This window comes from Hesperophylax consimilis, chromosome 3 (genome assembly GCF_061612785.1).
Source record: "Hesperophylax consimilis isolate HC1 chromosome 3, BYU_Hcon_1.0, whole genome shotgun sequence".
Classification (NCBI taxonomy): Eukaryota; Metazoa; Arthropoda; class Insecta; order Trichoptera; family Limnephilidae; genus Hesperophylax; species Hesperophylax consimilis.
The window spans coordinates 38,900,723-38,923,799 of record NC_142838.1 but is presented as its reverse complement, the minus strand read 5'-3'; the positions used below and the strand labels follow the sequence as shown (position 1 = coordinate 38,923,799).

The 23,077-nt window shown below is 36.7% G+C and overlaps 1 protein-coding gene across 2 annotated transcripts in view; it reads right to left on the bottom strand.

Moving 5' to 3' along the window:
* Nucleotides 1-23,077, bottom strand: part of l(3)76BDm (trafficking protein particle complex subunit 8 homolog l(3)76BDm) — a 37,705-nt gene that overhangs the window by 9,049 nt on the left and 5,579 nt on the right. For both annotated transcript variants that reach the window (XM_089651129.1, XM_089651130.1), the window contains exons 6-12: nt 20,561-20,767; nt 17,412-17,512; nt 13,529-13,777; nt 11,324-11,606; nt 9,828-10,019; nt 7,479-7,749; nt 2,997-3,300 (exon numbers count right to left, since the gene is read on the bottom strand). In XM_089651129.1, the coding sequence (XP_089507255.1) occupies nt 2,997-3,300; nt 7,479-7,749; nt 9,828-10,019; nt 11,324-11,606; nt 13,529-13,777; nt 17,412-17,512; nt 20,561-20,767 (1,607 nt within the window). The remainder of the gene's footprint in view (nt 1-2,996; nt 3,301-7,478; nt 7,750-9,827; nt 10,020-11,323; nt 11,607-13,528; nt 13,778-17,411; nt 17,513-20,560; nt 20,768-23,077) is intronic.

Here is a 23,077-nt window from a genome sequence, read left to right as displayed (position 1 = left end):
TACAATAAACCATCTCAATTATCTACATATACAGAAATACATTTCAATTATAGCTCCCTAGTGTTGTCTGGATTGAAGGGAGGTGCGGGCGGCGAGTGCGTTCTGGCAAGCCACCAACGAGCTCTAGCAAACTACTTATAAATCCAGCCCGTTCTGCGCAAGTCAATAGACGGGCATTCGGGCACCTTCTTTTGCTTGCATTCTAGCTACGATTTTTAACCAAATGTTGATAGATGTCATAGTAAAAGTTCACAAATGGCCGACTAATATCTTACATGAGAGAGACAACATAGTAGAGGGACAACAATGTAGGGAATGTGCAAGGTTGTCCAGTTTCTATTTGTCATCGCCCATCATCCAAGATAATTAGATTCTATTGAGTATTATTCTGCCATTTATCACAGTAAAATCTTAATGTAAGGGACCATCGTACAAAAGGCAAAAACCAGTGGCGGCTCTTCTATGAAGGTCATTTGGTCAATGACCTCCCAAAAATATGCTGCAATAGTATTAACACAATGTTTGCGGGGGGTTTTTTAACAATCTACGCCGTAAAGCGGGCAATTTTTATCACGTTCGCGCGCATAACTATATAGCATAGCTATAACTTCTGAACTATTGATCAAATTTAAATAAATTTTTCAGTATTTTACCTTATTCGAAATCTTTTATTATGATCTGGTCATAAATTTTTTATATTTTTGAAGAAAAAATTATGATATTTAAGTTTAAATTAAAAAAAATTGAAAAAACTGCACTTTTGTCGTATTGTCGATTTAGTCATTTTATGCACATTCAACATAGTATATATATTTTGTAAACACTAATATTGTTTGAAAGTATAAAATCGTTGGAAACAATTCCCTTTATGTAAAGGTACATCATAGAATTTACACATGTACCGGGTTTCGCTATGTATTTTGTGTACCGCGCACAGACGACATCGCCTTCGTAGATTCTTACTTTTACCAGGGCCTTCAATCTTTTCCAATATATGTTTTCGCATATACATCGATAGTCTTCCTGGAGGATTAGATTTTGAAGATTTTTTTCGGATACCAGATGTTGATGGTGTTGGTTCCGGGTCTTGACTATTATCTGACGAAATCTGATCAGCCACCCAGTGCTCTGAGATTTTCTTAAAAAATTGTTTATGTTTTATTCTCCTTTCTTTTACGGAGTTGTACACAACAAATGAGTTGAATAATGCACAATTTATTATGTACATCGCCTAGCCTTTTTGTCTATTTAGTGGTTTTTTGTAAAATAGAATAATACGAAAGATATTGGTCTGCTCGGTCAACGCTTTTCATATATTTATTGTAATCGATTACCGTAGTACATTTTTATAGGGTATTTTTTATGAAAAAATATCCCTTTATTATGTAACAAATAACTAACAAATATGTAACAAATAACTTTTCGAGCACAGCACACAAATACTTTGTACGAAATTTTTAAAGCGGAATGTAGGCAGAAAAGAAAATAGAGAACGTCTTGAACGAAACAATATCGCTTTAACACTGAAGAAATGTAAAGATTAAAAAAAAATATATATATATTTATCTTACATTTATTTTATTTCAAGTGCATGTTTTATGATCACAGTCGGCCGGCCTCCCGACCCTAATTTCACGAATCGCTAGGTACCTAGTACACGTCTAACGAGAGCTGACGCATAATTTTTACTTCACAGAGTAACCAACATCATTATATCATCGTAATATATTGTTACTCTAAGTGTACCTAGAACGCATTTTGGCATCTCCCGCGCTTTACCAATAGTGTACAAATACGAAAAACGCTTTTAAGCGTCTCCCGCTCTCTACCAACAGTACGCAAAAGACGCCTTTAAGCGTCTCCCGCAAACAATGTGTTAATATAAAAAAGGATTTAACAAACTATCCGATTATTTAGTTTTAATATTCGTGCAGATTGTTTTTCGATTCGTTCCAGTACCATCTAGCGTCCAAATGAGAAGCTATTGTTTGTACCTACCGTGGGTCACTTTAAATTTTGTCCCAAAACCATCTCCTTTCTTTTTATTTGCTATACAGACAAAGGAGGTTTATTATCTTGTCTGACGTATGCTCAGTATAGTACAAAATTTATTTTTAAGGAGTTTTCAGACATGACTGCGGTGAGATAGATATCCACGACCTAGGATTATTAAGGTATTAGAGAGATGTGAAAAAAGGTCAGTCAAAAGTTTTTTGTGTGATAAACGATAGCCATCTTGAACTTGAATATTGGTTCGCAACATGTTTATCATTGTTGATGTAATTTGCTTGGAATAATTTAAAATGTCACATTCTGTGGATATCGTATTGAAAGAAATCGCAAACAATTCATTAAATCATGACAAACGTATTCAAATAAAGTGAAAATTAATTTATGTTACAAGAGAGAAAAATAAAGAGGTAAAAACGGTATTTTAAAATGAAATGAAGAAGTTATAATTCTTGTCAGTGGTTTTGCGGGTGCAATAAAATAAATGTATAGGTAATTTTGCCTTCATTGTTTACTTTTTAAATCTACTGATAAAAAATGGACTGAGGTTGGAGTTAGTGATTTAAAAACTTTTAACAGATCTTTCAAAAGAAAAAAAACATTAATTAGTTACGTGTAAATAATTAGATAAATAATCTTAAATTAAACAATATTGTACTACCGACTTAGAACCGACGGTAGAATATAGGTACCGGCAAATTAATTACATACATTGGCGTTTTTTATAATATTCACTACGTATTTGTAACATGTATTATCATTTCATATTCATTTTTTTTTTTTTGACCTTCCACTTCTGGACTCTTAAGAGTCGCCTCCGGCAAAGACATTATATCAGCCCAGCCGGTGGGTAAAAATTAAATACTGTATGCACATATTGTGAATATCTGTATCTGATAGCTACCAAAATAACATGTACAATTATTTTTAATTTCATTTAATAAAAGGCCTCTACGTCTAGTCAAATAAATGATAATTGTTCATACCTGTAACCCACTCCAACCAGCGTCAGCTCTCCAGGATGCAACGGGGTCAGGCTCAGCGACACATTTGTCACTCTATCGCTATGCAATATTACATGCGCAACTTTCTGCGTCACCACGATGGACTTGTCGTATTCCCGGGAGGCCGTAACGCAGCTCTCGTTGGAGAACACCACCTCTTCGGCACCGGGCTCTGGAGCGGTCCTCTGGGCAGCCGCGGACTTGAACTGCCACAGCAGCTGGACATCCAGGATTGTGATGTCGATCAGCAGCGAATTTTCAAGGCTTACTATCACTTGAATCGGCTCTGCAAAATAAAAATAATAAAGTAAGCAAAAATAAGATGGTGAAGAAAAAATACGCAAATGATTTCATTAGGGATTGCCAATCTGTATTTCTTAAAATAAAAAAAAACCTGATTTGTAATCTCTAGTCTGCATATTATGTTCATTTGTAATCAGGCTCGTGAGTTATGCTAGAGTGTTATACTCTAAAATGTTTACGATGTTGTTGTAGCCGAAAGTGATGTTAGATAAAATGATGATAGATTTTCAGGATTTTTTCTGTTGGGTGGGTGCTGCCCCGAATTGCTGAAAATTCTTTACACATAAAATTGAATTTTTGTAAAAAAAAACATTTTAGGCTACAACGACACCAGTAATGTCGTTTTTTCCAATATTGGCGCTCTAGCACACTCAAAAGTCACGAGTCCCCATTGATTGCAAATGATTCATTTTTGAAGTTATGCAGTTTGTTACAAAATAAAATGGAAAATTATGGATGAAAATAGAACAAATATTTGAATTTTGCACCAAATCTTGTCAAAAATATAGTTTCATGAACTCCAACTACCTAGCAGTAACAAAATGGGGGTTGGTTGTTAATTTTATTAGTGATTCGGTAATATCAAAAGCTAGGCATCCACGATAGGCTTTCAACTCTTTGTCTAGAACGTATTTTAAGATACTTTGGATACGTTGCTCGCCAAACTTGGAGAAACTCACGATGCCAGGTAGATGCCATTTATATGGATTATTCTAAAGCATTTGACAGTGTTAATCATTATATTCTTTTACAAAAGTTATTAGGTCTAGGAATTCACGGTGACCTCTATAGATGGATCGCATCATACGTCAATAATCGGCACCAAATCACGGTTGTCAATGGTTTTGCATCTTGCTTAGCGGAAATCGTCTCAGGTGTGCCCAGGGGTCGCCTCTTGGGCCACTCTTATTTAATATTTATATAAATGACATTTACGTATGCTTTAAAAATAGTTACTTTGTTTTATACGCGGATGACATGAAAATTTATAAAGCTATACAGTGTTTATCCGATTGTATGGAATGGCAAAGCGATCTTGATAATTTGTGCGTATATTGTGAATCAAATTTATTGTCCTTAAACATATCTAAGTGTCACTCGATTACATTTACTAGAAATAAAAACAAAATCATCTATCCATACAACTTGAATAACAAACCTTTACAACCTATGTCTACGTGTAAAGATCTAGGTGTTTACTTAGATAGCAAATTAATTTTTGACAAGCACATTGCACAAGCACGGCAAAGGAATGCAAGAGAATCATCAATAGGTCAAAATTCGAACACGACCTGCAGATCAGCAAAAAGCTGGCTGCCTGCCCGCATGGCAGCAGAGCATTCAGGTCGCTTGCGGGCTCAATAGGTCGAAATTTTTGCAAACCCAGTTTGCCACCTCTTACCAGACCTGACGGCTCACTAGCAAACACCGCCACCGAAAAGGCAAACCTTTTAGGGAAAATGTTTGCGGAAAACTCGACCCTCGACGACGGGGGTGCTGTTCCGCCGTCGGTTCCTCACTGCGGCTTCTATATGAAAAAGCTGAGGATCCGGTATCGGGATGTACTCCACGTCATACGGGGGCTCGATGTTAACAAAGCTAGTGGACCTGATGGAATACCTGCCCTGGTATTGCAGAGGTGTGCTGCGGAAATAGTTCCAATTTTGACAAAGCTCTTCAAAATGTCCCTGAAGTGTGGCACTGTGCCCTCTGGTTGGAAAAAAGCGGTAATTCACCCTATTCCCAAGAAAGGTGACCGCTCCAACCCGGCCAACTACCGCCCCATAGCGATCACATCAGTTCTGTCCAAAGTGATGGAACGTGTGATCAACGACAAACTGCTCACATACCTCGAGAAGAACAAAATTATCAACGACCGTCAATACGGATTCCGGCGGAACCGCTCGTGCGGTGATCTTCTCGCGTATGTGACGCATGTTTGGGGGCGGTGCCTGGAACGTCACGGTGAGACCCAAACGGTCGCACTAGACATATCCAAGGCCTTTGACCGGGTCTGGCACCGAGGACTTGTCAACAAATTGCATTCTTACGGACTTCCCGCATCCCTGTGTACGTGGATTGCTGACTTTTTAAGGAATAGGTCGATTCAGGCGGTTGCTGACGGTTTCACCTCTTCCTCGCACTCCATAAATGCTGGCGTCCCACAGGGATCGGTTCTGTCTCCAACTTTGTTTTTGTTGCACATCAATGATCTTTTGACATGTGCACCGATTCATTGTTACGCGGATGACAGTACAGTTCATGATAGATTTTTGTTTGACAAGCCCCCAAAGGGCACACAAACTCCAACGGCTCGGAGGGCTTTGAAGCAGAGAATGGACGGTTATCTCGAGAGTATTTCCTCCTGGGGTAAAAATAATCTCGTCGAATTTAATGTTTCAAAGACCCAATCCTGTCTGATTACGTCTAAAAGGGATCCAAATGATAATCTAGTCTCCTTCAACGGAAGCAATCTTCCGAACAGGCCTTCCATTGATATGCTTGGTGTAACTATAAGTGACCAGCTCAGGTACGGGGGCTCCATCGAAGCTAGAGTAAAGTTGGCCTCTCAGAAGCTGGGCGTACTGTACAGGGCCCGCAGATACTTTAATAGTACACAACTGCTCACCCTGTACAAATCGCAAGTGCGCCCTACTGTCGAATTTGGCAGCCATCTCTGGTCTGGAGCCCCAAAATACCTGAAAAAAACCCTTGACTCTGTGCAGAAACGGGCGGTCCGTTTGATAGATTCCCCGATCTTAACAAACGGACTGCAATCTTTAGAGCACAGGCGTCAGGTAGGTATGCTGTCCTTGTTCTATCGGTATTACAATGGAAGATGCTCTGAAGAACTAGCGTCATTGATCCCTTCGGCACCGGTGCGTAGTCGGGATACACGCCAAACGCGCGCCCAACATTTGTACACAGTTGACACTTGTCACATGAGAACGGGTCGCTTCTACGATTCGTTCTTAAGTTCAACAGCTCGGCTGTGGAACGAACTGCCGGCCTCTGTGTTTCCTCCCTCCTACAACATGGGACTCTTCAAGACCCATGTTCACTCCTTCCTCTCCACAAAAAGACCCTCCACACAGCATCCCCAAAGATGACATAGGCCCTGAGGGAAATTATTTTCTTCAGGGCCTCCTGTGTGGAGTAAATATAAAAAAAAAAAAACATTGAACACATTATTTCAACATCCTACAGAATGCTAGGTAAGAATATGCAAAGTTTTCAAAAGTGCTAAGACTCTGAAAATTTTGTTTTGTTCATTGGTCAGAAGTCCACTGGAGTATGCTTCCACAATATGGAATCCTCAATATAAGGTATACATAGATTTAGTAGAAAGTATACAGAATAAATTTTCGAAACATTTACTCAAGAAATACAACAAAACTACAAATAATATGTTAACTTTACAAAAAAGACGCACATTGTCAGACCTGTTGTTTCTACATAATCTGCTAAATAATAAAATAGATAGTCCCGAATTGCTATCCGTCATTGGTTTAAATGTTCCAACGAGGCGTACCAGGCACACTACACTATTTCATATTGAAGCCAACAATACCAATACAGCAAACAACTCAGTAATTACTCGCGCAATCACAACATACACCCATTACGAAAAATTACTACATTTAGACATCTTTCATGATTCCTTTCTAACATACAAAACTAACTTATTAAATTTCTTAGCATGACATATTTCAAAAATATTTTCACATCATTTTTCAAAACTCATATGTATTAACAGTCAATTACAATTCGTGAGCCTATTATAAGTCTTGTTTTCAATTCATTGATTATTATCTATCCACACACTTCCTTCCTTTTATAACAATCTCAGGCGAAATTACGTAATGATATTTTATGGACATACGTAATAGGTACTACAACTATGTAATAACTAAAAATATCTAACTGTATCTTATTGTACTGTGTATGTCTTAACAAATAAATAAAATAAATAAATAAATGATGAGTGACAAAGTATCTTGCATCCGGTAAGTCGGTGTTCTTAGCTCTCCACACAGTGCATAATGAGAATAGAAGTCTTGTGCGCCATGGAAATTGGAGTGGAGGTCACAATCCTCAGCAATAAGGAACCGACTTAAGAAGAAGAAGAATGAGATTTTTATATAGATACTAAACAAATACCTCCTTGTGGCGTGATAGGATTGGCAGAGTTGTCGGAAGTATCACAGAAGAAGGATAGTGTCGGCTTGAAGAGCATGGGGGCTGTGCCCTTGGCCTTGTAGAGCAGCATCTCCTCCAGAGGGCCCCAGAGGGGCGCCTGGGGGGCGGCGTCCGCAGGGCTGTGACCTCCGATCACGCCCCCACACCACACTATGGTGGAGTTGCTCACCAGCACGGGCACAGGGAGGATGGGCAAAACGTTCTGTTGCTCCGGATCGCTGGCCAGCCATTGCTAAAATAAAAAAATAAAAAAATTTTACGCAAATGTATCACAATCCGATCACAATTCCAAATGTATCACAATCCGATCACAATTCCAAATGTATCACAATCCGATCACAATTCCAAATAATAAGTTATATTTGATTTGAGATTTTCATGGCCGTATTAGTGATTAATTTTTTCTTCATTAGCCAACGTTTGCCTGATGATGGACACTGTAATGCTGACCGAAGCATTGGCTAAAGAAGGAGGTAGCGCAACATGGCATAATACACCAAAAATAAATCACTAAAATAAGTGATATTCTTAATCCGTGAAGTAAAGAAACTTGTTAAACTATGTATCGATTCAGGTTTAGTCCTAGTGAGGTTGCTTTTAATAAGAAACTTGTGGGCCCAGGTAGACATTGTCCTGCCACAGACCGCTTTCTATGCAGGGAAGTTAAATTTGTGGTTGTATGTATTTTTGGATGAGAAATCAGAAGAAAAAAAAATTCATTGGAAAAATTGTTTTTTTTTTTAGATCTCCACAACAAGTTTACCTATCGTGTCCAAAACTATCCTATATTTCAAGGTGGAACCAACCATACACATTTACAAAATTTCATTGAAATCGGTTGGGCGGTTTCGGAGATTAGCAATTTTTATATATTAATATATTAAATTACAATTATTTATCAATTTGTGTAATTTGGAGTATGTAGTATGTACTGTGATTGAATTTTAACTTAAAAACAATAGTTTATAACAAATTTCTGAATTACTATGCAGATTTCAGAGCATATATATTGATTAGTTCTTCGATCAAAAATAGTTTCTCATTTCGTTGGCTTTTTCACCCTGTTGCTCTGGCTCACAGATGTTATCCCTGGAAGGGATGACGCAGCTGTGATGACCTATAACAGGTCATGTTTCAGTACTAGAGAGCAAGTTGCTTCCCGGTGCCTCCCGCGCCACTTCAGTGAACCTCTGGCAGGTCTGACTCAAGATACGTTTTGTAAACCATCTCTGTACTCTCCCTATTAGATGAATAGTATGAAAAATGAGTAAATTTATTCCTATACTCTTATTGGGTAGTGATGCGGGTGAGAAAAATTTAGGATTTCAAAAAAATAGTAACAATCCCAACTGTTCCCAACTGTCTGGAGTTAGTGAGAATACGGTATTCCGATTCGTATACATGGTGAGATTATGGGATACCGATTCGTATACGGATGATTCGTATACAAACTTACCAAGATTATTTTATTTATTTTTTGGAATAACTTTATTGAGAAAAACATCAAATTGTAATATTTAATTCTTGAAGACAATATTAGCGATTTCTAAACGAAAATTTGAAACAGAAAAATCAGAAAAGGATACGGTCACATCTAGGACTCGAACCCAGGACCCTTGCCTTGCCGGGGCACCGCTCTACCAACTGAGCTAATGGGACCCTATCCGCCTCGGTCACTTTTAACTGTATCATACTTCGAATAAGAACTACCAACAATGTCTTCATTTAGACGCTGTCTAGATTGCATTTAGTTCGGGTTGAATCTTGCGATCATACATAAAGATATTTGCCAATAAATAATGTGCGGTGAAAAAATGATAAAAATAAAAACATAAAAACATCGAAATAAAGATTCAAAAACGAACAAACAAAAACAAAAATTGAGGTATGTTGTGAGGCAGAAGTTAGTGCGGATGGGTAGGAGATGGGGAAGTACCTGCTATTCAGATCTGGCTAAAACCATTTCAAGCAACGTTTCGATTCTAAACTGTAGTCGTACACCGGGGCCATACTGAGAGTATCTTCCACTCTGAAGAGTGTCGCAAATATGTTTTTTTATTGTTTTTAAATAAATTAATTATTGAGAAATAACACAAGTTATTCAAACAAAATTTACTTGCCCACGTCAGGATTTGAGCCCGTGAACCCGGATTGCTTGTCGAGAGCCTTACCTCTTGATAACGGTGGCCTAATAAGACATATTTTAATACAAGCGGATGTTTATTAGCATTACTCTTTGTTGAACGTGTTATATCACTAACGTGTAAAAACAGAATTGACAGCATTCAATCACAAGAACAAAGAGCGTACCTGTCTGACGTGGAGGAACTCGCGCAGGAAGGCGTGTTGTTGCTGTGGGCTTTGCAGCGAGCGAGGAGCCAGCAGCGAGGCCAGTGCGGCGGAGGCGGCACCCCACCAGCCCTCGCCCACCTGCCCCGCTAGCCGCCCCACCGCAAACTCTATGTGGTCCGTCGCCAGGCGCCATCCACCACCCCTGTACACCTGCAAGATCAACAACACAAAAGGGTTTATATCTCAAAGTTCCCAAAGTAGTATATATGGACCCTCAAATGTCAATTCTTCAATTCAAAACTGTGTTACATGCTTAGTACAGTTTTACATTTGGCATTTTAGTCAAATTATGTACAAGTTTTTATCTATTTTTATGCTTTCCATTCTGTTACTTTGTAACGGGATAAATCAAGTACCCGTTAATTAATTTATTTGGTGTGGACGTCCTACAACAGGTGACACTGTTAGAAGAGCTGTTCGGAGTTTGCTGACGGAACGACAAGAGCTTCGTTTTCAGTATTCGGGTGGCGGAGCTAACAATCAGACGTACGGGGAAGAAAGGACTCTTCGCGGATGGCGTTCAACACGGAACCGAGAGGTTTTAGTTTTTATCTACATGCATTTCCATATTCATTCCTTTAGTTTCTCTTTCTATTTTAAATATTGGTTGACTATAATTTATAAATTTTGTTCTATAGTTATCATTATTTTACTACCCACAATTTTTAATAACTTATCTTCAACCACCATGTTAATTATTTCAATGTAAATTTAGACCGACCTACTAACGCTTCTTCGAGGTTAGTCACACCCTGGGATTATTTATATTTTATTAAATTATTAAGTCTCTTGCTATATTGTTATACAATAAATTACATTTCTATAATATGAATCTTTTATTTAAGATATGCATCCTTTGTTCTTGACACTTTTTAGTAAGGTTAGGATCATCGTTACATTAGGCTTATATATTTTCTTTTTACGCTACAACTTGTACGCTTTATTTTTATGTTTCCACCAATACCAGATTAGTAGAAGTCGGGTTTCTTTTTTCAGTGAAGAAATTCTGGAACTAACTACCATACTAATATGTACTTCTCACTGCCCAGAATACTAATAGAAGGTTATAATGTGAATTATTCAGTGAACATTTTTAATTTATCACATAATAAATTTTTTTAAATTTTTGTTGGGGCAGTTCTGTTATGTGCAAAAAAAATTATTTAAAAAACTTTTCAATTGTAATATTATTGTGTATAATTTTATAAACTATTCCTAAGTAAAAGCCCTTAAAAAGGCTGTTAAATATGTAAAAATGGTCACAGAATGGAACCAACGGATTCTATACCAGAAATGTGATTTTTTCATAAATTTTTCCAGTGTAGGGAAAGATTGATACAATTCTACCGAAACTAATTAAGAAAAAAACAAAAAATGTCATATCAAACAGTTTTACACTAGATAGACACGGATCATCTATATATTAGGTGTAAGTCACAGGTCGGTAATCTCACCTGATAGGCCTGTCGGTAACACCTCAGCGAGTGCTTCCTCTGTCCCGCCTTGGAGTAGCGGTGTCCGGCCAGCACCATGTGGAAGGCGTACTTGCGGGGCAGAGCCTTGCGGGGCGGCCCGGCTAGAAAGCAGAGCGCAGCCTGCTCTAACAGCAGGGCACTCCGCAGGTCGCACTCCTCGCTGGTCATGCGGATCAGCTGACGCGCTGCCTCGCCATGAAGGGCGCGGCTCTGCAGGCACTGCAGGGACAGGAGGGTGGCACGCACGGCATACTGCGGCATCCTGGAACAAATATTATATTCATTTAATTTGTCACACGCAACAGAATGTCATGCTCAGAGCTAATGAGTCATTCATCTTTCAAAATTATATTATTATTTTAATATGAGCAGGTAGCATTCTGCTGATGCGCTTATATCTAATTTTACAATAAGTTTAATAGTAATTGGAGTTAATTCGAATTAAAAAAAAGTCAATCCTTTCGGCTCTCCAAATCAAAATCCAATTGAGCTTTAAATTTGATTTATATTATAGACCTATAAGTTTGACTAGTATCATTTGTAAAACGATGGAAAGAATAATAGTGAACGAAATACGCTCGTTCTTGACCAAACTTGACATAATCTCAAACAACATGGATTTGTACCGACAAGATCCACAATTACCAATCTTATTATTATTAACATAGATAATTGGGCAAACGAATGGGACAGATGGATTCTCACTGACATAATATACCTTAGTTTTGAGAAAGCCTTCGATAGTGTTCCAACCAATAGACTGTTGGCTAAACTTAAATTTCTAGGTATTAGAGGATGACTTCTCAAATGGATCAAATCCTTCCTCATTGAGAGAAAATTACAAGTTCCAATTGGCAACCAGCTGTCGACTGAGCGAAATGTGACCAGTGGTGACCCTCCAGGATCAGTTATGTTTATTTTGTACATCACAGATCTGCATAACATAATAAAATCAGATTCCAGCTGTTTCGCAGACGATACAAAATTCTTTGCTAACCAACATATATCAAACGACCAACTGCAATACGACTTAAATGAAGTATATCAATGGACAAAGGATTGGCTTCTAAAACTCAATGTTGAAAAATGCACTATCCCACATGTTGGAAAAACTAACCTTAAGCTTGCTATATATGTATACATATAATAATAATATTAGTAGCTTCGATGATATGTTGTGAAAGTTTGTTCTATGCTTCCGCTACTCTATTTGCAAGAGAAAAGAAAATGTTTCCTAGGATTGGGTGCAAAAGGTGTTTTGCTAAAATTTTTTGTGTCCACTGAGATTTTACCATTTGAGTCAGTTGTGCCAGGGCAACTATACATAATGTCCAGATTATTTTTTTAGACTCAATGAAGTCACCATCCCTTTCTATTCTTTATTTCAATATTGGTTACTTTGATTTGTCGAGTCAATCTATTTATATAAGTCACATATGGGCAGCCGCTGGCCCGCGGGCCGGAAGCTATTTTGGCCAAGCTATTTTGTCCGGCCCTGATTCATCTAGGCGAAGTAACAAAGAAACAAATTAATAGTTCCATACTTCCAAAACAAAGACTCCATATTCGCTATATTTTCTCGTCCATGGATGCTGATGTAATTAATGTGCCAGCAAATTTACAGATGGGAGTTATTAAGCTTCAGGGGGATTTAGTGCTAAAATCACTATTTAAAAACATTGCTTTGACGGATTTTTTATAAATTATATTTGGTGGAAGAAAAATATACAAATTTACGCGCATTTGCAAAAAAAATATTTGTTTTTTTGGCAGAACGTGTGAACAGTTTTTTTCGAGGATAAAACACACTAAATCAAAAATTCAAACGAAGATAACAGATAAAAAATCTCGAAAATTCTACGCGATTAACCTTAAGCAGTACCAACGCCAATATTAATAGTCTCGTAATTCAAGTACAAGGCCAATCTTCACACTAAATTTTGTAATCAGTATATAATATTAATATTATGTCATTCATTATATAAATAAAAAAATATATACGAAGTAGCAACGTGTTTTATTTGATCTAATATTACTTTATGATGTTTAATAATTTGGTCCGGCCGTTGACTCGGAGGCAGAATGATAATTTGGCCCCAGACCTAGGAAAGATTGCCCATGCCTGATATAAGTAAATCATTTGTGAAGATAGTGTACATAAGTGAAGCTAGGAATATTACGCACCTGCAAGAATTCATGTAGGTGATGATGCTCTCCTCCATATAGTCGAAGGTCTTGCGGGAGGCCTCGTTGGCCATGAAGGCAGACAGAGCGGCCATCTCCAGCGCGCCGGCGTACAACAGCCAGGCCCCGTCCGCGCTGTACTCGCGCTTGGCCGCGTGGTACGCCTGGTAAGCCTGCGCCCACTGGCCCACCATGAACCACACGTCCGCCAGGCGACGCAGCTGCAGCTCGGGGCAGTCGCCCGTGTAACTGCAATGGAATGTGACAACGGTCAACGTAATGTAAAAGACAATTAAAGGTAACAACAGACATCGTAATATATCCACATGTGATGTAACATAACAGTGAACATAGGGGCCGTTCAAGTATTATGTAAGCACTATGGGGGGCAGGGGGGTCTTTGCTTTGCTTATTTTTGATGACATGGGGGGTGGAGGGGTCGAGATAGTGATTACGTCAGCACTGCTCAGCACTAGTTATTTTTTTTTTACACATTGGCAACCCACACATTGTCTATGTTTGAAAACCGAATACATATTCGGGGATTCCCACAAATAATTAATACTTTTAGGTACTCGCTTAAAAAACAGAATACATTAACAGAAAAATGCATGTAGGTACCAATTTTTACGTAAGCATGGGAAGGGGGGGGGGGGGGGGGTAAGAGCTTTGCTTACTTTTGGTGACAAGGGGGAAGAGGGGGTAAATAATTGTAATAAATCTGCTTACGTAATACTTGAACGGCCCCATAGTGTAATAATGGTAAACTTTATATTTATATCATCAACAATTTTAATCCGTCACTTAACGTCAACGTAATGTATTAATACTAAACAATTATAATTGTAATTATATTTATATAACAATTATAATTGTTTCGCATTTATTATTTATGGATGATATAAAACTATTTTCGAATTCTGAACAAAATTTAGAGAAAATGATCGACGTAGTTAAAAACTTTTCAGATGATATCAAAATGACTTTTGGTTTAGATAAATGTAGAACGATCCATATAGAGAAAGGCAAAATTGTAGATGGGGACGAGAGTATATTTAGAAATTTCCAAATTACTAGTATGAAAAGGGATGAGGTTTATAAGTATTTAGGATACCCAAAATTAAATAGATTAGACCATACTAGTATTAAAAATGATATTAGGATTAAATTTCAAACTAGGATCAGGAAAATTTTAAAATGCAATCTATCTGGCAAAAAATTTAGTAAAAGCAATAAATACTTGGGCAACACCTCTATTAACGTACTCATTTGGCATAATTAAATGGTCCAATACAGATTTAGATAACTTAGAAAGATTAATTAGAACTACGCTAACAAAGTTTAATTGCCATCACCCAAATTCAGCTATAGAACGAATTAATTTACCTAGAATTTTAGGAGGTAGAGGTATAGTCAAAATAACTTCTTTGAAACATAATCAGGTAGAAATGCTAAGAACTTTTTTCCATAGGAAAGCTCATAGCTCAGAAATACACAAAATAATTTGCAAGGCAGATAGAAATATTACACCTTTAAATTTATACGATGAGAATGCCAACATTTTTATAAATCCCAACCAGGAATTATTAGATTCCTGGTCAAATAAAATTTTACACGTAAAACACTTCAATTATCTCAACCAAACGTATGTTGACAAATTTTCGTCAAACAAATGGTTGAGTATTGGAGAGTTGAGCGCAGAAATAGAAGGATTTATGCTTGCCATTCAGGATAGAGTCATTAATACTAAAAATTATAGGAAGCATATAATCAAAGATACAAATCAAATTGATGATTTATGTAGAAAATGTTTGGCTTTTCCGGAAACTATAGAACATATTATATTGGGATGTTCTATATTAGCACCATCCGAATATACATTTAGGCACAATCAAGTTTCAAAAATAATTCACCAAAGTTTGGTAATTAAACATAACACGATTGACTGCCGTAATATAATACCATATTATGAATACGAACCAAATTCATTTTTAGAAAACGAATTTTATAAAATATATTATGATAAAACTATACTAACAGACCGAACGATTAGACATAATAGACCCGATATAGTTTTACATGACAAAATTAAAAAAATCACTTATATCATTGATGTCGTTATTCCAAATTCCTGTAATATTCAAAAATCTGTTAATGAAAAAATAAGAAAATACACAGATTTAGGAAATGAGATTAAAAGAATTTGGCATTCTCAGACTATAAAAATATTACCGTTCGTTATTTCGGCTACTGGCATTATACCTAGCTCTCTCATTAAAAATTTAGGCGTATTAGATCTATCAAAAAATTTATATATAAAGATGCAAAAGTTGGTCATTTTGAATACATGTAGGATAACGAAAGATTTTTTAAATATTTATGTTGAGGTATCAGTAGGATTTATAGGCCCTGTTAGAAGTTCTACCGAGCCGAACCCTCTGATATGAAAATATCTGGAGTCGGTGAATTTTATTTCCCATTTGATCTCCGGTGAGTTGACGTGTTGTTGTTCTTGTTTTGTATTTATTTTACTTATATAATGCATTTATTCATTGTTATTAAGTTTAATTTGTAGAACTCCATTTTATTTTTTTATTTTTTATATATTCAATAATATTGTTATTGGGTTTATAAAAACAGTTTATTTTTAAACAAGTTCTGCTGTGTAATTATTATTACGCGTGACAGCTGTTTCGCCCTCTGAAGGCATTATCAAACTGTCAAAAAAAAAAAAAAAAAAAAAATTATATAATGCACTTGCATTGTGTTGATTGACTAGCTGATCATTTGTGGAAAAGTGAGTGGAAGGGTTTAGTTTTTCCTATGGGGAAGATTTAACCTGGACAACAAAATCGGAAACATAAAAATATTTTTTTTTTTTAAAGAAAGACAAATATTCCCGGGTTACGAATAACCTGACAATATTTGAAAATCTCCTACTACCACCACAGTAAGCTGAAAATGTTGCTTGTGTCGTGATGGAGGACTTAGCCAGCCGAGGAATTGAACACACTATGCCTGAGTGGGACCCAAGCGCGATGTCAACTCGGCCACCGACCGGTGGTATATATAACCATAGAATAAAGAATAACACAAGAAGTGCCTTGTGGGCGTATTTCATAATCCAAATATTTGCCTAATCGAGGCTTAAATTTCCAATAGAAAACTATGTTTACAAAATTCAAATGGGAAGGAGATCTACGATTTCAGGCGAGTGTAAGTGAGACGGAGCACTGGGCTATTGAGTTAAATGGAACATTTGTTTCCATTCAAATGTGTATGAAAGATATTCCTGGTTTTCTTCTTTATTCTATGACGTCAAAGTAATATAACAATGTCATATTTTAGATATAAAATGTAAAAAAATTAAAACCAAAAAAAACACAATATCAATTTAATTTTTGAGTATTTAAATGGAAATATACCAATATTAGGACCAATAATAGGACTAATAAAGGATAATAATATAAGATGGCTTTTTAGGAACAACCAAAATAAAATAAAATATATTTAATTTCCTAGAGGACACATTTGAATGTATTTTTCCACACCGATATTAGCAAAAGTTTAAAAATAAAATTTCAAACTAGTTTAGAATGCCCGTCCGCAGTCCCCTCTTACTCCGCAAATGCCCAAAGGTATTGGATGCGTAGCTACGTTTATCAATTCCATTTAAATTTAGTCTCGCAATTCAATTCAACAATGTTCTCTTCATGTTTATTTTTTCTTCATTCATAGTTACCTAACAAAGTAAAATTATTATTAATTGATTTATTTTCTTTATCCATCCAGTACACCACTACATAAGCGAACATTTCTTTAAAATGATTTACCTGTAGGCAGATAGTATATTTTATTTTGAAGATTGTTAAAATATGCTTACACTACAGAATTAATAGGAGGATTGGTTCCCGGTTTGTTTGTCCCAAACCATCGCTTCGTGGCGCTCAATAAAGATCTACTAACGCCCTTTTTATTTGAAACCTGAAACATAAATAAATAAACAATTACACAATATATTACGTAGGTATACTGCCATCATAAGCAAAAAGTTAGCTAGAAATTTGCAAAAGTCACATTCCGTTGTACTTTTCATTATAATAGGTGAAAGATCTCGTATTAGAATGTGAATTTGAGAATGTGTATCAGAAATTCCTAGTTGTCTTTTCGCTTTTGATGGCAGTATCTTACAGTCACTATCAAATGCATATCTTTAACACATTCGTCTATTGATGTGACATAACACAACGTATATTACAAATAGTTCTTTTAGTAAGGGACGCAATATGACACATAGGACAGGAAAGTCAAGTTTTAGTGTGTATCCTGTTTATTTGTGTCACAACACTTCTATTCTTGAAAGTGTCACAACCAAGTTAATTTTTTTTTATTACTGATTTATTTTATAGACTTCACAAAACACATGTGACAGCATGTGCCGTATCACAAATCTCTGTTATCCGTCAAGTGTCGGTCAATGTGTTAATTTAAAACTAGAAAATATAGCCCGTATACAATATAAACGCAACTGAAATATTTTAATTAAAAGTAATCATGCAACCAAAATGTTATATTATTTATTTTTTTTACACACGCCAACCAGATCGTCAACCTTTAAAGTCTCCCTAGTAAGCATTCAAATAGAATAAGATGATTATTTACTGAAGATGGTTTGAAAGGGAGATATATATATATTTTTACATTAGCTCCACACAGGAGGAAAATAATTCCCCTCGGGGCTTATGTCATCTTGGGGATGCTGTGTGGGGATCTTTTTAGGAAAGGAAGGATGGGTAGTTCTAGGAAGTAAAAAGGTAAGAGGGGGTGGGTTACTAATCTGGGGGTCAGTGTGTCCAGGGGCGACAGACGTATGGAGGGAGAGGTCAAAAGGTCTCCAACAACCAGTCTCTCCCGATCCGGCCTGCCACGCAGTTGATGGACAGACACATCAACCGCCAAGACCCGGATAAAACTCACCCCATGTACCCAGGAACCTCTTCTAAGTCACCAAATGCAGCCAACCACTTTGGGTGACCTTTGGCAGAGGTGTTGATTATTCAATAAATGGGTCCGGGGCGGCGGTACCCATATTTGCTTCCCAAATTGAAAAAAATATATACAGGGTGTATCGGCACTAACCCGACAAACTTTAACCAGCTATTCCTTAGCACATTTGGAGTAAAAAATGTTATGGGCACTTTGCTGTCCGGTAGCATTTTTTTTTCAATTAAAAACAAAAAAAATTGAAATTTCCACACTACATCACTGTCATTGGCATTGCGTTTCGTGTTCAACAGCTGTTATAAGCAAGTATGTCAAAAAGCGTCTTCGCTCTTTCGCACACACTAAATAATAATAGTTAAAAATGAGACGAATGGTGCCGTGCCATTTCGTTGTGATTGTAAGTTTGCGCCAATATAGGTACACACGTGCATTATTCAACGGAATTCGAATAAAATATTTGCCAGATGGGTTTTCAAACTTTGACAAAGGATAAAACAGTGGTGACATGTGGTGAAAATATGAATAATAAATTTTTTATTAAAAAAAAACGTTACCGGACAGCAAAGTGCACATAAGATTTTTTACTCCAAATATGCTAAGGAATAGCTGGTTAAAGTTTGTCGGGTACGTGCCGATACACCCTGTATAAATATGAATGTTAGAGGGAGCGTGCTAATGCCAAAAAAACTCTTATAATTTTTTGTTCATATGAAGCAGATACTTTGTGATGTGGTATTTATTTTTTATATTGTGTGACTTTATAATTTAAAATAAAACAGTAATTTAGTAGAACTTTTATTTTTTATACTTAATGCCGACCGGGTTTCGCTACAACCGTTGCTTCGCCAGGGCTGTATAATACTATGGTTATAAGTTATAATAGGCATATATGTATGTATACTAACATTAATATACTAATAGGCATATGTGACTGTTGTGAAAATATTTATTAAATACTTAAAATAAATTAAAATCTCTCGACAAATAAATGTCATAGTAGCATTTAAAGAAGGACTGTGAATTTTTTATTTATTTGTGTTTAAAACATGTTAAATAACAGAACCAGATCATAGAGCTACAATTACAGGCGCATTATTACTGTCTACTAATATCTTGTCGAAACTAGTTCCACTATCGGAACGCGATAAGCGGTGTGCGTAGACTGGAATCGGTAGATTTAGTTAGAGCGTTGGGAGAGTTGGAGGTCAGTTGGAGATAAAAAAAGCAGAACTTATTTTTTCGCTTCATATCTCATCTAAATATAATACATCAATGAACCAAGTATGTTTTTTATAATTTTCAGAGCATACTTTGTTTGTTTTATTCTATAGAGGGAATTTCATAAAATTACTTTTCAACAAGACTAGTGAAATGAGATTATATTAAACCATCTCTAGTCCGGAGCCCCTAAATACCTGAAAAAAACCCTTGACTCTGTGCAGAAACGGGCAGTCCGTTTGATAGATTCCCCAATCTTAACAAACGGACTGCAATCTTTAGAGCACAGGCGTCAGGTAGGTATGCTGTCCTTGTTCTATCGGTATTACAATGGAAGATGCTCTGAGGAACTAGCGTCATTGATCCCTTCGGCACCGGTGCGTAGTCGGGATACACGCCAAACGCGCGCCCAACATTTGTACACAGTTGACATTTGTCACATGAGAACGGGTAAGTTCAACAGCTCGGCTGTGGAACGAACTGCCGGCCTCTGTGTTTCCTCCCTCCTACAACATGGGACTCTTCAAGACCCATGTTCACTCCTTCCTCTCCAAAAAAAAACCCTCCACACAGCATCCCCAAAGATGACATAGGCCCTGAGGGAAATTATTTTCTTCAGGGCCTCCTGTGTGGAGTTAATATTAAAAAAATATGTTAAAATGTAACTTGTTTTTTAAAAACCTAAATATTTACAATGTTCAAGGGAAGTATGTTATATTTCAGTAGAAAGTCGGAATGCGGGGTCTTAATATTTGATACGATAAATATATATATGTATATAATATATTTAAAAGCAAAAAGAATTCTCACCGCGTCCTGCAACTGGTAGATCTGTCTTTCAAAGTATGGCAACAGTGCTTTCAGGGCAAAGTCCTGCACAAATGTCTTGATGTTCTCAATGTCCTGCGTGGTGAGGCTGACCCCGTGCACCACCCCCCCGTTGGAGGAGGTCGGCTCCCACACGTTGGGGTTGATGATCCCCACATCGCTGTCCAGGCTGCTAGTCAGCGCCTCGTTCTGGAAACACATCGCGCACAGCAAACTGATGACAAGTCGTCACTTGTCATTTGACAAATTCAATAGAGCCGTCAGTTGCAGTTTGTCAGCCTCAATAGACCTTTCAGTTGTTATTTGATAGCTTCAATAGATCTGTCAGTTGTCATTTGACAGCTTCAAAAGACCTGTGAGTTGTCATTTGACAGCTTCTATAGAGCGTCACTTATCATTTGACAGTTTCGACAACCACAAATACATTCACAGCACTGAAGAGTTAACCCGATAGAGGTGTGCTGTAGCAAAACCTCCTAGATCACAAGGCCGGGACACTGAATTGTATGAGAAACTCCAAAAAAAATTTTTTTTTAAATTAACTGAAACTTTTAAAGAAAAAAAAATATTAAAAAGAAAATTTTTGTGTGATCCCATACAGGAGGCTACTTTGAATGAGTGGCCCGGCCTTTTGATCTAGGAGGTTTTGGTTGGAGGCATGTCTGGGTCCCCAAGTAATCTTATTTCTGGTGAAATTAATCAAATATTTTCAAATCATTGGCCTGTATGAGGCCTATGAGTTAGTTGACATTAGTTTCTTTTCGAATCTCTATAGATCATAGAAGTAACAATGTTCACTTTTCTATGATTTATAGATACTATAAAAAAGAAAATAAATTTGAATGTCTCACTAAAAACTCTAGAACAGTGAGTTCTAGCATTTTCTGAAATTTTCTAATCTTTATTTTAATTTTTTTAAATACCATTTAATTATCAAAAAAGACAGGATGCCAAGCGCCCATGTGGTGTTATTTCACAATTATCCAAGAATTATTATTGTCTACTGACTATTCAGTCTATTGACTATTACTCCGCCATCCCAATTTGTCGCATAGTTTTATTATCACAAAGAATTATAATATAAAGACATTAAACGGACATTACAATAAATACCCATCAGTATTATGTGGATACACAATACAAAAATGACATAAACCACAAATTATTGACACCTTCACCCAAACGTAGTTTACAACTTACAAGAATAATTATTATCAAAAGTTCGATTCTCTCGACAAATCACATGTAAAATATTATTTTTATTTTATGAAAAGAAACATACGAATGACGGACATCACAAAGGAAAAATTAATGGTAATAAAATTATATTATAATGAATCTCAATTAATTAATTTGGAAAAAATATTGATGCAGTTAAATCAATATGCATACAAAGTAAAATTATTGTAATAATGGTAAGTTTTTAGATTCTCACGGCCAAAAGCATTTTTGTTGTTTGTTTTTGGGGTGTTATGCCGTGTTGCGCTAACTCCTTCTTTAGCCGACGTTTCGGACAGCGTTGCAGTGTCCATCATCAGGGCAGATCCGGTAGATCGACATCTTCGGATCTACCGGATCTGCCCTGATGATGGACACTGCAACGCTGTCCGAAACGTCGGCTAAAGAAGGAGTTAGCGCAACACGGCATAACACCCCAAAAACAAACAACAAAAATTATTGTAATAATGTTTCAATTGACGCACATGCTTCGAAATGGTTTATGTTTTGGAATATTATTATGAATAAGAGAAGAGAAAGGAGTTTGTTATTCCATAAAACAAGCACTTAAAGAAAAATAGATAATAATAATACTGTAACCAGACATATTATCTTCGCTGTTCGGAATTAACCTCGTATCTACAAAAAAGTTTTATTATTGAAGACAATATTAGCAATTCCCAAACGAAAATTTGAAACAGAAAAATCAGAAAAAGATACGGTCACATCTAGGACTTGAACCCAGAACCCTTGCCTCACCGGGGCACCGCTCTACCAACTGAGCTAATGAAACCCTATCTCCTTCGGTCATATTTAACTGTATCATACTTCGAATAAGAACTGCCAACATTGTCTTCATTTTCTCACTGCACATTTTTATTGGCTGCTATGTTTAGGAATCGCTAATATTGTCTTCAATAATTAAATATTACAATTTGAGGTGTTACTGAAAGTTATTCCAAAAATAAATTAAAAAAACATTTTATCTCAGGAGATATGAATAACCTGACAATATTTGAAAATCTCCTACTACCACCACAGTAAGCGGAAAATGTAGCTTGTGTTGTGATAGAGGACTTAGCCAGCCGAGGAATTGAACACACTACGCTTGGGTGGGATCCAAGCGCGATGTCCACTCATCTACCGACCGGTCAATGCATAGCATGGCATGCAGCCTTGGTCTGGTGGAGGAGAACAACACTGAAAACAGCGATGGCCACACTCAACCACATACAGGGACTTGCATGCAGAGGAATTACAGGAGCCATGTAAACCACTCCA